General features: G+C 57.1%; 2 protein-coding genes across 7 annotated transcripts in view; one reads left to right on the top strand and one right to left on the bottom strand.

Annotated features, from left to right (window-relative positions):
* Window positions 1-6386: 6386 nt before the first annotated feature.
* DNAJB8 (DnaJ heat shock protein family (Hsp40) member B8) lies at window positions 6387-9444 on the bottom strand. The gene is made up of 2 exons (XM_032149869.2): window positions 9284-9444; window positions 6387-8065 (listed from the first exon to the last, which is right to left on the bottom strand). Exon 2 carries the CDS (start codon window positions 7198-7200, stop codon window positions 6502-6504), a length of 699 nt encoding a protein of 232 aa, XP_032005760.1. The 5' UTR covers window positions 7201-8065; window positions 9284-9444; the 3' UTR covers window positions 6387-6501.
* Window positions 7533-14051, top strand: part of LOC116466803 (uncharacterized) — an 11244-nt gene continuing 4725 nt past the window's right edge. For 2 of the 6 annotated variants that reach the window (XM_058438142.1, XM_058438141.1), the window contains exons 1-4: window positions 7533-7585; window positions 7904-8068; window positions 12675-12764; window positions 13008-13136. In XM_058438142.1, coding sequence (XP_058294125.1) covers window positions 7551-7585; window positions 7904-8068; window positions 12675-12764; window positions 13008-13136 — 419 coding nt within the window. In that variant the 5' untranslated portion in view covers window positions 7533-7550. Of the gene's footprint in view, window positions 7683-7802; window positions 8069-12674; window positions 12765-13007; window positions 13137-14051 lie in introns of those variants that run through there. The other 4 variants (XR_009213355.1, XR_009213353.1, XR_009213352.1 and 1 more) reach the window with 4 other exon arrangements.

The raw sequence follows: 14051 nt of genomic DNA, 5'->3' as shown, positions 1-14051 counted from the left end.
CCAGACGTCTCGCCTCCTTCTCTGCTGTCTCCTGGCACCTTCCCAAGTCCCAGCACACAGAGGTGATGATAAATGCTTACTGGGATAAGTTATATGGGGGCTCTTGTTCCGGGCCCTTGTTCTGGGAGGGATCAGACGACTCTGTCCTGTGAAGTGGGCATACGGATGCCCACCGGGTAGGGCTCCCTGGAAGGCAGATGACAGTGGGTGGACAAAGCCCAATGCAGGCGCTCAGTGCCACCCTCCATCTGCAAGATGAAGTCAGTATTGGCAAATCTCGATGATGTGATTGTTGTAAAAGCCAGACCAAGGGCCCTGGGAGTTGTCTGTGGAAGCAGTGGCCATCCCAGCTCTGAGCTGAGCTTGGTTCCCTGTCCAGCCAGGGAGGGGCCGTGAGGTCTGTGACCCTGGCATGGCAGAGTGGTCAGACTGAGGAGGCCTGAACTTCCTACCAAGACCCTTCACCAGCAGACAAGAGGGGAATCTCCCGCTCAGTGGCAGGCTGCCGGGGGAGAGGGGGCTGGCAGGCCACCTGGGGCCAGGTGGGCAGCGAGGCGGGAAGGTGGCCGTCTCACACCCTCCCCTAGCCCCCTCCAGGGGCTCTGTCTCCACCCCTCACCTGGGCACCTCAAGCTATCTCCCTGGCTCCTTGGCATCTCTGTGTCTCTATGGTCCCTGGGTCCCCAAAATCCCAGTCTCCCCTTCCTTCTGTGTCTCTCCCTGTCTCTGTCACCGTGTCTCGTTGCTCCCAGTTCTCCTGCCCTCCCCGTCCCACCCACCACAATCCCCTCCAGCCCACTTGGTGCCCTTATCTGGGTCTGCCCCGCACAATTGCTGGGAGCCCATCCCCATGACAACGGGGCAGATGGCGGCTGCGATTAGCCACTCTCCCTCCCTCTGCAGCTCAATCCGTCTTTGAAATTAAATCAGCTGCGATAACATCGACCGGCCAGAGGGAGGGAAGGCGGGCAGGAGGCCGCCTGCGCCCCACCCACCCCGCCCCAGGCCCAGTGCAGAGGGAGAGGAAGAGGGGTGTAGAACTCGTTCCCACTGTGGCCCTGTGACCTTGACCATGTCTCTCGCCCTCTGAGCGTCAGTTTCTGCATCTGCAAAATGGGGGTGAACAGCCGTATCTCTTGCTTGGCTCGGTAGAAGGCGTGGGGGAGGTTGTGCAGTAGGCTGAGAACACTGTACCTGCCCACCCAGTCCATGCAGAAGCCTGAGCCCCAGTGGGTAACCCCTGCCCGGCCAGGACTTAGGGGCCAAGGCCATTTGAGTAAACCAGCTCCTCGTGGCTGAGAGGCCACAGGCCTGGCTCGCCACCTGCTCTGCAAGCCCAGTGCATCTCCCGGGGCCTTGACACTCTAACTTGTAAAACGCTCCAGCGTTATTGAATCCTTGCTCAGATGCCATCTCGTCCACTCCCTCCGCACAGCATTTTGGTCCCTTCAGACAGCCAGGGCCCTCACAGGATGTGTGGACCCAGGAGTGGAGGGTGGAGAAGGTGGAGACCTGCCCCGGTTTGAGACCCCCGAAGGAAGTAGCAATTGGTGGGGTTTGCTGGGTGGGTGATGGGTCCCAGGCAATGGGGTCAGCATGTTCGAAAGCTGGAGGTGCGAGGCAGGGTGGGGCCAGAGCACAGAAAGCAGGAGAGAGCGGGGAGGCGCGCCTGGATTTGAGGCGAGGGAGGGCTGTGTGAGATCCGGAGCAGGGCTCTGGGTGGAGGTCACGGCCAGCTCAGAGGCCCCATGCAGGAACACACCAGTGTGAGTAGGAAGGGGAGGAGGCCAGGGGGCTGGAGCAAAGAGTGATGGGGAAGCCGAGGCAGTCACTGTGCCGGCTGGGAAAGGGCCTGTGGGCCGCTGTGGGGACTGCAGCTTCCACTCTTGAGTGTTCCGCAAAGCTCGGGGTTTCACAGAATCCTTCTGGCTGCTGGGATGAAAGAGGGAAGGGAGGAGGCCAGGGAGAAGGCTGGCGTGATGTCCAGTGGGCAACAAAGACCCAACTGGGACACGGCCATCATCTTCGCGGGGAGCTACCCTCTGCAGGGTCCCCTACCCCTCTGCTGAACCCTGCTTGGAGAATCCACGCTGGGGTGGGGCCGGGGGCAGCAGAGGAGCCTCAGCGGACTCCGCTTAGTGTGCTGCTGCACAAGGCGCGGCCGGCCTCAGCCCGGCTCTGAAAGTGGCTTCCCGACCCCTCACTGCCCCACCTGGCTCTGAAAGTGGCTCCCAGGCCCGTCACTGCCCCGCCCGGCTCTGAAAGTGGCTCCCGGACCTCTCACTGCCCCGTCTGGCTCTGGAAGTGGCTCCCAGGACACCTGGCTGCTTCAGACTTGGCCCCCAGACACACAGCCCAGCCTAGTAGAGGCTCCAGGAAAGGCCAGAATGGCCTGTCACAGCAGTGCAGCTTGGCGAGGCCTCCTCGAGAAAGTGACACAGAGTGGGGGCCTCCTGGGATGACTTTAACAAGCCGAAGGAGATGGGAAGGACGGCCTAGGCAGGGGCAACAGCGTGATGCCACAGCAGAAAGGGCCCGGAGCCGGCAGTGCTGTGGGGCAGGCCCCGGCCGTGAGTGCCGCGTGGGGGTTGGACTTTACCCCAGACGTGCTCCTGAGGAAGTCACTCAAACTGCCAGGCTTCAGCTTCTGTGTCTGTAAAGTGGGGCTAAAAGTGGACACGGGGATTCCGCCAGGTGTCACATGCTCAGCTGGGCATGTCAGTGGCTGGGGCCCCGGAGGCATTTGAGCAGGGGATGCCATGTCGGGTCTGGTTGGAGAGAGCAGGTGCCAGCTCCAGGTGTGAGGCTGGGCAACAGGAAGGAAGCAGAGAGAGGCAGCAAGAAGGAAGCAGAGAGCCAGGAGTCCTGGGCTGTTTGGGAACCGGTGCCGTGCAAGCACCCAGGTTTCTGCCGTGCAAGCACCCAGGTTTCTGCCGTGCACCCAGCGCCAGGACTGTGGCCGCCTGGGCTGCCGGGCTGTAATTGGATTTGCTCAGCAGCTGCCTGTGCTAAGCAGGCCCACTTGACGCAGCCACAGCTGGCCAGTAATTGGTGAAATTAGCAAGTCGGCGGGGACAGAGGTCAGGTGGTTAATGCTGTAGGGGGGGCTTTGATGAAGTTAGTCCCAGGGAAGGACCAGGAGCTGGGGTTTGACCTTCTGCGTGTCACGGGGCTCTCCTGCCCTGCCTGTAACATGGTTAGGGGACCTCCAGCTGCCGGCTTGTCCCAGGGGCTCTCAGAGGCAGAACCCAGGGAGCCACAACCTGACCTGAGCCTCAAGATGCAGCCACAGCGCCAAGTTGCCGACTGTGTCCTCTAGGCCAAGACACATGCAGAAGCCAAGGGGGCTTTTCAAGCCCTAAAGATCTTGGGGTGATGCCTCTTGGCTTCCTGGAAGAGGACTTCAGCAGGCTTCCCTTGAAGAAAAGCAGCAGGCCCCCTCCCAGCCTCTCCATCCCTCATGAGTGCCCCTCAGACCAGCTCTGCATCTGGAAATGGGATGAGTTCTTCACTGGGTGTTCCCCTGATTCAACCGAGCCTCACCCTCCCCTCTAGGTTAAAGGCCTCCCAGTGTCTTCTCCTATCCTGAGCTCCAGAGAGTGTCCTCTGAGCATGCTCCTTGGTTCCTGCTCTTCCCTGGCACAGTGCTCCTCCCTTCTTTCACTTCATATCATTTATTGGGCACCTACTAGATGCCACAAGCTGGGCTGGGAGTTGGGATGCAGAAGTGAGCAAAATCTGACCAGATCCTGGTCCACTTGGTGCTATGCCTTCTGTGGCCATGCCACATCCCCTTGCCCCAGCCAGGGAGCCAGAGACCCTGTCACTGACCATCCTTTAACCCCCAAACCTAGAATCACCTCCTTTTTGGCTTCTACTCCAGCCCCAAGGAGCAAGGAATTGCCACCTGCACTCAAGCACTCAAACGCATCTCCCTGAGCTGTCACTGCCGGCATCATCATCATCATCACTACCATTTTAAAGGCAGGTCCTTTGGAGTCAACACCTGGGGTGATCTTCTAGCACAGCCACGTGCCAGCTGTGTGACTCTCTCCTCTCCAGACCTCAGTTTCCTCTTGGATAATGTGGGGTCAATGACTCCTGTCCGGGAGGGTTGTGGACAGTTGTGGGCATTAAATGGAACCATGCGCAGCCACCTTCCTGGCCTTCTTGCTGTTCTCCAAACAGGGGCAGGCGTCTTCCTGCCCCAATCTTTCGCGCTTGCTGTTCCCTCTGCCCAGAACGCTTTTTCCCCAGATGGCCTCATGGTCCAGCACCTCACCTTCATTCCAGTTCCTGATAGATGTCACCCCCTCAGAAATGGAGGCCACTCTGTTTGTTTTTGTTTTGTTTTGTTTTTGTCATTTTTTGTTTGTTTGTTTTGTTGTTTTTTTTGAGATGGAGTCTCTCTCTGTCGCCCAGGCTGGGGTGCAGTGGCGCAGTCTCGGCTCACTGCAAGCTCCGCCTCCCGGGTTCACGCCATTCTCCGGCCTCAGCCTCCCAAGTAGCTGGGACTACTACAGGTGCCCACCACCATGCCCAGCTAATTTTTTTTGTATTTTTAGTAGAGACGGGGTTTCACCGTGTTAGCCAGGATGGTCTTGACCTCGTGATCCACCCGCCTCGGCCTCCCAAAGTGCTGGGATTACAGGCGTGAGCCACCGCACACAGCAAGGCCACTCTGTTGAGTGTTGAGTGACTCAACACTCCCCTGCCCACTCCCTGAGCCCCGTTCTCAGTCAGCTCACCTGCCCATTTCCTCTCCAGCGTTCATTGCTAGTGGAGACCATGTTCTGCACACCTGTTTTTCGTGCGTCTCCCTCAACTAGAATACTAACCTCATGAGGGTAGGGGTCTGCCTGTTTTGTTCCTTGCTGCATCCCCAGTGTCTAACAGGTGCTCAATCAATATTTCTTGAATTGCATCCAATTAATAGTGCCTGACACATCTGTGAGTTTGAGATTGTTTCAAAGTAAAATGTTACTTTTTTTGAGGAGGAGTCTTGCTCTGTTGCCCAGACTGGAGTGCAGTGGCATGATCTCAGCTCACTGCAACCTCCACCCCCTGGGTTTAAGCAATTCTCCTGCCTCGGCCTCTGGAGTAGCTGTGGTTACAGGCACTTGCCACCATGCCCGGCTAATTTTTGTATTTTTTTTTTATTTTTAGTACAGATGGGTGTTTCACCATGTTAGCCAGCCTGGTCTTAAACTCCTGACCTCATGATCCGCCCACCTCAGCCTCCCAAAGTGCTGGGATTACAGGCATGAGCCATCGCACCCAGCCTCAAAGTAAAATGTTACTTTTAAAATACATACTTTTTAAAGATTGGCACTTGGCCGGGCGCGGTGGCTCACGCCTGTAATCCCAGCACTTTGGGAGGCCAAGGCGGGCGGATCACGAGGTCAGGAGATCGAGACCATCCTGGCTAACACGGTGAAACCCCGTCTCTATTAAAAATAGAAAAAATTAGCCGGGCGAGGTGGCGGGCACCTGTAGTCCCAGCTACGCGGGAGGCTGAGGCAGGAGAATGGCGTGAATCCCCGCGGAGGCTGCAGTGAGCCAAGATCGCGCCACTGCACTCCAGCCTGGGTGAAAGAGCGAGACTCCTTCTCAAAAAAAAAAAAAAAAAAAGATTGGCACTCAGCAGGACTCAGGCCATCAGAACAGAGTCCCCTTTCCTTTTTAGCATCAGCACCCTCCCATGACAGGGAGCTCACTCACCCTCCAAGGAGGTCAGCTCTGACTTGGGGAAACCTCTGGCTCCACGTGGCTGAGACCTGCTCCCTGGGATCCTGCCCCCACCCATGGATGCCAGGCCTGAAGATGAGTGTGCACTCGCCAGGGAGCATGGCCTGTACAAAGGCCCTGGGGCTGCAGGGTGTGTGGTGCAGTGGAACAACTGGGGAGGCTAGCATGGTGGGAGGTCAGAGACAGAAGGCCAGGGGCAGGCGGGTGGGCCCAGGCCACCTGGCCCTCGTGGTGAGGATGAGATGTGCAGTCCTTATGCTTAGAGCAGGGGGAGCCTGGTTTAAAGCCACCAGGCAACGCAATTGAACATGGATTTGGCACAACTGTCCTGGGAAGAACCTATGCGGGTGGGTAGAAAGGGGAAGGCTGAGAACTGGAGCAGCAAGGCCTGTGCAGATGGCAGGGGCCAGCAGTAGAGAGTGGATAGGGGTCAGGGTTGGGTTTGAGGTAATCAGGACAGGGCAGCCACGTTATTTGTCTACCCAGATGGTGGGCACGGGAGAGATGACAGGCCCCCTGCAGAACCACCCCTGGCTTCCTGATGGAAACAGCCCAGGCCCTGGAAGCAGCACGCACGCCCTCCTTCATGTCCACTAGGCTGGAGCTGGCCCCATGTCCTCACAAAGCTGGGAAAGCTATTCCATGAACTCACTTGGCACATTTATTAACCATCGGGCTATGTCTGCGGCCCCGTGTGTTTGCTGCCCCGTGCACAGTGGTGGCGGTGGGAAGGCAGGGCCGGGTGGCCGGTGCCTACTTGCTGTCCATCCATCTGAGCTGCTCCTTACCGTTCACAGTCACCGACTTGAGCTGCCCGTCCTCCTCCACCTCCACACGCTCCTGCCCGTTCTCCACGATGCGCTTGGTGGTGACCGTGTGGCCATTGATCATCTCGGTGGACGACATCACTGACTTGAACCCCGAGCTGCCAGAGCTGGAGCCCCCGAAGGAGGTGGACGAGAAGGTGGTGTGGCTGCCCCCGCTGCGGCCCAGCACGTTGAAGGATGAGAAGGCCTCCATGAAGGCCGGGAATTCTCCAAGGCCCTCCGAGAAGGCCCCCCTCAGGCCATGACCTCGGCCACCATGGTCACTATTGAATGGGCTGTCCCAGAACTCAAAGGAGAAGGGGTCCAGGCCACCGAAAAACTCCCGGAAGATGTCCTCAGGGTTACGGAAGATGTAGCCGGTGTCAAAGGGGCTGCGGTAGGGCGTGCTGGCCCCACCGCCAGCCCGCCAGCTGTCACTGCCGGCGCGGTCGTACAGGGAGCGCTTCTTGGAGTCAGACAGGACCTCATAGGCCTCAGACACCTGCTTGAACTTCTTCTCCGCCTCCTCCTTATTGTCAGGGTTCTTGTCGGGGTGCCAACGAAGGGCCAGCTTGCGGTAGGCTTTCTTGATGTCCTCCGGGGAAGCGCTGGCCTGCACGCCCAGCACTTCGTAGTAGTTAGCCATGGCCAGGGGTGTGGGTGAGAGGAGAGGGGACGTGGAGGCCAGATGGGCGCAGGGGCCCAGCTGGTCAGATGGACGGGGGAGAAGTGGCCAGTGATCTGGGGCCCTTCAGCAGGGGCCTGGCTGGACTCAGTAAGCTCCAGGCAAGATTCTGCCCAGGAGTTCACCTTTTCATAGTACCAGTTCTCAGGGACTGGAGGGGCCCACACTGAGAGGAGTGGGGGGAGGGGAGGGACACTGCCGCTGTGAGGCCAGGCCAGGATGGGCTGCCCTCCGGAGCTCCCTTTATGACATCAGCTCCCGGTGCGAGGCATACCCCTGCCCCCAGCTCTGCACCAGGCAAAGCTGGGCATATGGGCCTGCCCCTGCTGCTGAGGTGGCCACAACGGTGCGTGGGAATGGGATGCTCTGTGACCCAGGTGGTGTGGGCTGAGTCCTGGGAGCCAAAGGGCAGAGGCAGGATCAGCCGTGGGATTCCAGCCTTGGTGGGTGACAAAGGTCCGTGGCCATGGTGGGGGAGGCTGGCAAGGGCCTCCTGGGTATGTCCACTCAGCCGATGGCTGGGCAGCAGCTGAGGCAAGAGGAGGCCAAGGTGGGGTTCAGGTAGGCTGGGGTGGGGACAAGAGCCTGCTTTTCTTGTGACCATTATCTGGCCAGGTCTTCCGTGGTAAGCTCCACAAAGGCAGGAAAGTCTGTCCCTGTCTAGGACAGTGGCTGGCACACAAGGGCCATCGGTAAACACTTGGATGAACGAGGCTCAGAGACACGCAGCGCTCAAGGTCACACAGCAAGTCAGTGAGGGAGGGGGTGTAAAACCAGGGCCAAGGCTGCAGCGGACAGCAAATCCAAAGGAGTGTTCCACTCAATTCTGGTAAGAAAAATAGGGATTGATGATAAATATTGATTACTGAGTGTAGTGGGTTGAATGGTGGCCCCCAAAATGATATGTCCCTGTCCTAATCCTTGGAACCTCTGAATGTGAGCTTATTTGGAAAAAGGATCTTTTCGGATGTAATTAAATTAAGGATGTCGAGATGAGATCATCCTGGATTATCTGAGTGGGCTCTAAATCCAGTGACACATGTCCTTATAGGAGGTGGACACTGACACAGCCAGAAGCTGGGGGCCAAGAGGGTTCTGCCTGCAGCCTCCAGAGGGAGTGCGGCCCCAATAACACCTCGATTTCAGACCTCTGGCCTCCAGAACTGGGGGAAGAGATTTCTTTTGTGTTGAGCTACCTAGTTTGTAATAATTTGTAACAGCCCTAGAAAACTAATCAGGTGAGTGAGGTAACCAAATATTCTTAGGCATTTATATTCCTTTAATTCTTGTTCTGGTGTTGGATCATATATAGAAACAGCAATTCACAATACTGATTAATATCTGTTCCTACCTTCCCCTCACCCCACTCCAATTAAGATCAAAACCATGCTAAACCACCTACTAACCACACCAATAAAGAGTCTAGATGATTGGGTCACCAAGTCTTAACTAAAGATAGACTGCCTGCCTGCCTGCCTTCTTTCCTTCCTTCCTTCCTTCTTTCCTTCCTCCCTTCCTCCTTCCCTCCCTCCTTCTTTCCCTTCCCTTCCCTTCCCTTCCTTGCCTTCCTTCCCTCCTCCCTCCCTCCCTTTCCTACTCCTTCCCTCCTTTCTTCCTCCCTCCCTCCCTTTCCCCCTCCTTCCTTCATTTCCTCCTTCCTTCCTTCCTTCCTTCCTCCCTTTCTCCTTCCTTCCTTCCTTCTTTCTTCCCTTCCTCCCTCCCCTTCCCCCTTCTCCCTTCCCTCCCTTCTTCACTCCTGGCTTCTTTCCTTCCTTCATTCCTCCCTTCTTCCTCCTCTTCCTTTTTCTAGTCTTTATCCCTTTCTATTATCCTCCCTCTCTCTCGTTTCTTTCAGTGCTCGTGGGTGCTAGGTTTCAGGCTCCTAGCAGGGGACAGTGTGTGTTCTAACCAATCCGAAATGCCAGGAGGAATGGAGACAGACTGTAGAGACACTTCATAAACCCAGCCTCCAGTGACCATCGCTGTATCTCCATGCAGCTTATCAAAAGCACGACTCACACCCCCGTGCCGGGCATCCACCCACCTACACCTGCTGACACATGTGGCTTAGCAGTGGAGTTGAAGAGCAGAACTTCTCCACTGGATGTAGCTACAGATGAAGCTGATTCTTTGCCTCTGTGGCTGGATTTTTGTCACTATGTCTCTGTTAGCAGTTAGCACCTGCTGTCCCTTGAAGGCTTGTCCCTGGGGCAGGAGAAAGATGCTTGCCCTGTACAGTTCTCCATGATGGCGGTGGCAGTGGGAAAGGCACTGCTGCTGACTGTGGTGTCAATGGGCAGAGGCACGGTGGGTGTCCATGGAGATGGATAAGGTGTCATTAAATAGTAGAGGTGACCATGGGAGCAGTGTTGATGTGGAGGTAATGGTCATGGTGGGGGTGAGAGGGAGAGTAATTATGGGTGATGGTGGAGTTGATCATGATGCTGGTGATGCTGGTGGTGACAGCAGGAAGGCTTGTGCTTGAGAGTAATTGATGATGGTAGTGGTGGTGGTGGATGGTCATGCCAGAGGAGATGGTAATAGTGAGCCTGTGTTGTGGTTGGCAGTGATGGTGCAGGTATGATGAGGAGGTGATGGGAATGGCTCCTAGTGAGCCATTGGTGTGGTTGGCAGTGGTGACAGTAATGGTGATGATGAAGGTGAAGATGGTGGAGGTAGCAGAGGTTGTATCTTGTTTGGCTATGTCACAGTGACAGCTTCCACCTCTCAGTGGCTCACGACAAACATCTAGTTCCCCCCACTTCGCTCACTGGTGCCTACAGGCAGCTGCCAGGGCCCCGCCTCCCATAGCTTCTCACTGTGGGTCCCAGGCTGGAGGAGCAGCTCTGACTCGCACACCCCTCTCTCATGACGGTGCCACTCAGAGCCAGCAGGAACTTGGGCTGCCTCTGAAAGCTTCTGTTGGGCCATGATGTGTGGCACTCTTGCTGCGTCCCATGGTCAAGGCCAGTATCCATGGGGCAAAGAATGTTTCCTTCAGGAAGGTTCTGTAAATCAAAGGGCAATAGGAAGAGAGGCCTGAGATTCCCATGGGAAAGAGGGAGTGAGCAGTTCTCCAACATATGCCAGATGCTCATGGTGGGACTGACAGCAGGGGTGGTAACGATGGCTCTTCTGGCAGCAGTGTCGGTGCTGCTGGTGCCAGGGAAGCCAGTGGTGGTGATGGGGTAGGAGGCAGGAATTGTGCTATTAATGGAGGATGGTGGTGAGAGTGTTTGTGGAAGATGCAATGGTAGAGGGGGGTGCTGAGTGGTGAGAAGGACACAGTGACGGACATGCTGGTGTGAGTGCCGATGGCAATGGTAATGGCACTGAGGTGTGGGGCTCTGTATTTTCTGTTGCTAACTTGGCATTACCCCAACCTCTTCCATGGTCTCCTTGCATCCTGGAGAAATCTGAGGGATTTTCCAGAATCCCATCACCAGTATAATTCCAGATTAGAGCCTGCCAATACACGAGATTTGGAGAGTGGAAATGAGAGGCCGTTGCAGGCAGATAACAATGGTAAGCTTTGCAACAGCTCGGGGCAATCTTCTGCGAAGCCCCTGCTTCCGAGCTATAGGCTGAGGCATGGATGGGGAGCTTCCTGGAATACCGTGAGCTCCTCAGCAGCTCCCAGGCAAGCTCTAGAGAGCCGCTCACCTGGGAGCTGCAGGTGAGCATCTCGATTCCTTGTTCCCTGACCGCTGGTCGCAGACTGTTCAGGGTGCAGCGTGTAGTAAATGTCCTCCTCCTTGGTACACATTTGAGGGCTGTGTACTGTGAGGGTGATGGCGGCTCAGATGAAGGTGGTGGTTGTGATGGAGGTGGGTGTGAGGATAGCAGAGAGGAAGCAGATAGTGACATCAGGAAGGCATTGGAGGGGCAGTGGTGGTGGCAGTGATGATGGTGGCAGTCTAATTAGAGGCAGTGGTGGGTCTGGCTGAGGCAGACCCAGTGGTGGTGATGGTGGTGGTAGTAGAGGGGGCAATGACGGTGGTGATGGCAAAGGCGGTGGGAGTGGTGATACTGGTGGCAGAGCTGATAAGGTGATGTCACAGATGGGATGGTGGGTGGAGATGGAGGTGGAGGAAGTGTGGTGACAGTGATGTGGTGGTGATACAATGCTGACACAGGTGGAGAGCACCATGGTGACGGTGACGGAGATGATAGTGATAGTGGGGCTGGTGGCAGTGGTAGAGGAGATGGGGATGGGACTCTGGGGTGTTGATGGTGATGGTGACACTGCTGAGGGTGTTGGTGGCCTGACATTGTAAAGGTGAAGCCTGAAGTTTCCATGACAATGGAATCAGGACAGTGGAGGGGGAGTGGTGACAACAATGTTAAGAGACAAGGGACCTAGTATGATGAGGCATCCGAGAATCCTTGGCTGCCTCCCCGTCCCGGCCCTCCCTGCCTTGTTGGAGACCCTGGCTCTGGTCTGCATTGTACTTCCAGGGGAACTTTCTTCCAGCCAATGCCCTGCTCCGACCCTTGTTCCTGGGATGGGTCTGTGCGAGTCAGCCAGGATGGAGACAGGGCTGGAGACCCCCTCACTGCTGCCCATTCAGGGCTGTCTTAGGGCCCACAGAACAGACCACTCGGTAGGACTTACAGGAACAGGTGTGTCACCTGGGAGCAGATCCCGCACCTCACCATCAATGGCATCCTGAGATGGAGGCCCCTGTGGGGAGCTCCCCACGAAGGGAGCTGTGGACCGTGGAGCCGGGCAGTGTGCAGAGGAGTTTCCCTTCTGCAAAGGGTTCAGGCTAGTCTCCTTCCACGCCAGTTTTTGGGGAGCCAATGGGGAGTAACAGGGGTTCTGAGGCCTCCATAGGGCCTGCTGGAGGGACAGGGACACACAGGCATGAGTGCACACTTACGCCCCACACGCTCCACCCTCAATTCTTTTAGGCCACCTTCCCTCTTCAAGCCTCTCTGTCCTCATTCACCAGTGGGTGCTTTTGGGGCTTTGCCCTCTCTGGGGAGCCAGCCTAGTCTTCCTGGCCTCTGATGTCCCATGTCCCTCATCTCAGGCCCACCCTAAAGCCAACCCCGAGCCATGGCCAGGGAGAGAAGGACCTTCAGCGACCAAGTGAGGCCCAGAGAGGGCAGGGCACACCCAAGGTCACACAGCAGTACCAGGAAGGTCTCCCCAGGGCGAGCTGATGGAGCCGATTAAGCAGCCAATTGGTATTCGGAGCAGCCAGAGGCCCCTCTCTGTCTCTGTAATTAATGGAGTGGCTTTTTAAAAGGATTCTAATCACCCCCGATCCTATCTGCTTATCACTAGAGTTCCTAATTAGATGATCCTGGCAGTCACTCAGCTAATTCCCTCCAGCCCCCTGCAGCCCTGCCTGGCCTGGGCAGCCCACCCCACCCCCGGCCACCCTGGCCCGGCCAGATGGGCAGTTTGGGGCCTTCTCTCCCCTCAGGGCCCCTGGTCCTCTAACTGCATTAGCTCCAGGATGGATGGGCGACAGCGATGGATGGATGGACGGGCGGCTGGATGGACAGAGTGGCAGGCAAGTGAAAGGGGTGAACAGTGGGCAGTCACAGAGTGGATGGGCGGATGGACAGACAGACGGGCCAAGGGGCAGATCCCACAGTGGGGAAGAGCTCAGCCTGTCAGGTGACACAGCCCGGGTTCCAACCCCAGCACTGCCACTCCCCAGCCACGTGTCCTTGGGGAGGTCACATAACCTGGCTGTGCCCCAGTGTCCTCATCTCATCTGTAAAAGGGAAGTAATGATGGTCCCCTCTCACAGGGTTACTGTGAGGAGCTCAGAATGGAGAAGGAGCTGTGTGTGCATGTGCTGGCATCCTGGCAGTGTCGATAACGGGTGGGCAGAGACAGATGAAAGGGCAGCCTGCCTGGTGAGCCAGTGGAAGGCAAGGTAGGCAGACAAGCCCATGGCAGGCTTACATGCAGATTGGCGGCTGATGGGGTGGGAAGGCGGTGGGCTACGCAACCGTAGAAGGGCCAGTGAGCTCACGTCCTTCCCAGTGGTGCCAGGGCGATCTCAGCTCTGCTCTCAGACCTCTTTAGGCAGCCTTCCTGCCCAGTCCTCCAAGCCAATGATGACAGGTGCCCACTGGGTTCCCCAGATTCCTTCCCTGCCATCCCAACCCAGGTACACCCTTTCTGATGGTGGCCCATGTGGTCTCTGGAGGCGCAGATCTAGCCCCAAGTAGGGATTTGCTGCCTGAGTGAAGGCATCATTTGCAGGGCCCTCTGAGTTCCAAGTTGCTTCAGCCGGTTAGGGCAGCTCCCCTCCTCCAGGGTCCCAGCCCCCAGCCCCCTTGGCATAGAGCAACCCTAGGCAGGGCTGTGACTCTGAGTTCCTCAGTTACTCGAAGCATCCAGGAGGATCCAACCCCCAGAGCCTTTCCCTTCACCCACGGGGCTCTGCAGTTTCTGGGGTGTGGAGTTTCCCGGGTCTTTCTGGAAAGAGTATAAAACAAAAAAGCCTGAAGTATCTTCCAGAGTAAAGGCGTGGATGCATATGCACACATCTACACCAGCAGATAGCCACCCATCTCCCCATGCACACACCCATCAAACCACCCACCTGGCCACACGCATACCCAGCCGCCCACACACCCAGCCACTCACATACCCAGCCACTCACCCACCCAGCCACCCACATGCCTAGCCACCCAGCCACTCAGCCACCTACCCACCCACCCACACACCCAGCCACCCAGCCACCCACACACCCAGCCACCCAGCCACCCAGCCACCCAGCCACCCACCCACACACCCAGCCACCCACCCACCCACCCAGCCACTCACCCACCCAGCCACCCAC

This window comes from Hylobates moloch, unplaced genomic scaffold (assembly GCF_009828535.3).
Source record: "Hylobates moloch isolate HMO894 unplaced genomic scaffold, HMol_V3 SCAFFOLD_4, whole genome shotgun sequence".
Classification (NCBI taxonomy): Eukaryota; Metazoa; Chordata; class Mammalia; order Primates; family Hylobatidae; genus Hylobates; species Hylobates moloch.
This window is presented reverse-complemented; position numbering and strand designations above follow the sequence as displayed.

Coding starts and splice junctions, on each gene's coding strand:
- DNAJB8 (XM_032149869.2), bottom strand. CDS start 7,200: ATGGCTAACTACTACGAAGTGCTGGGCGTGCAGGCCAGCGCTTCCCCG.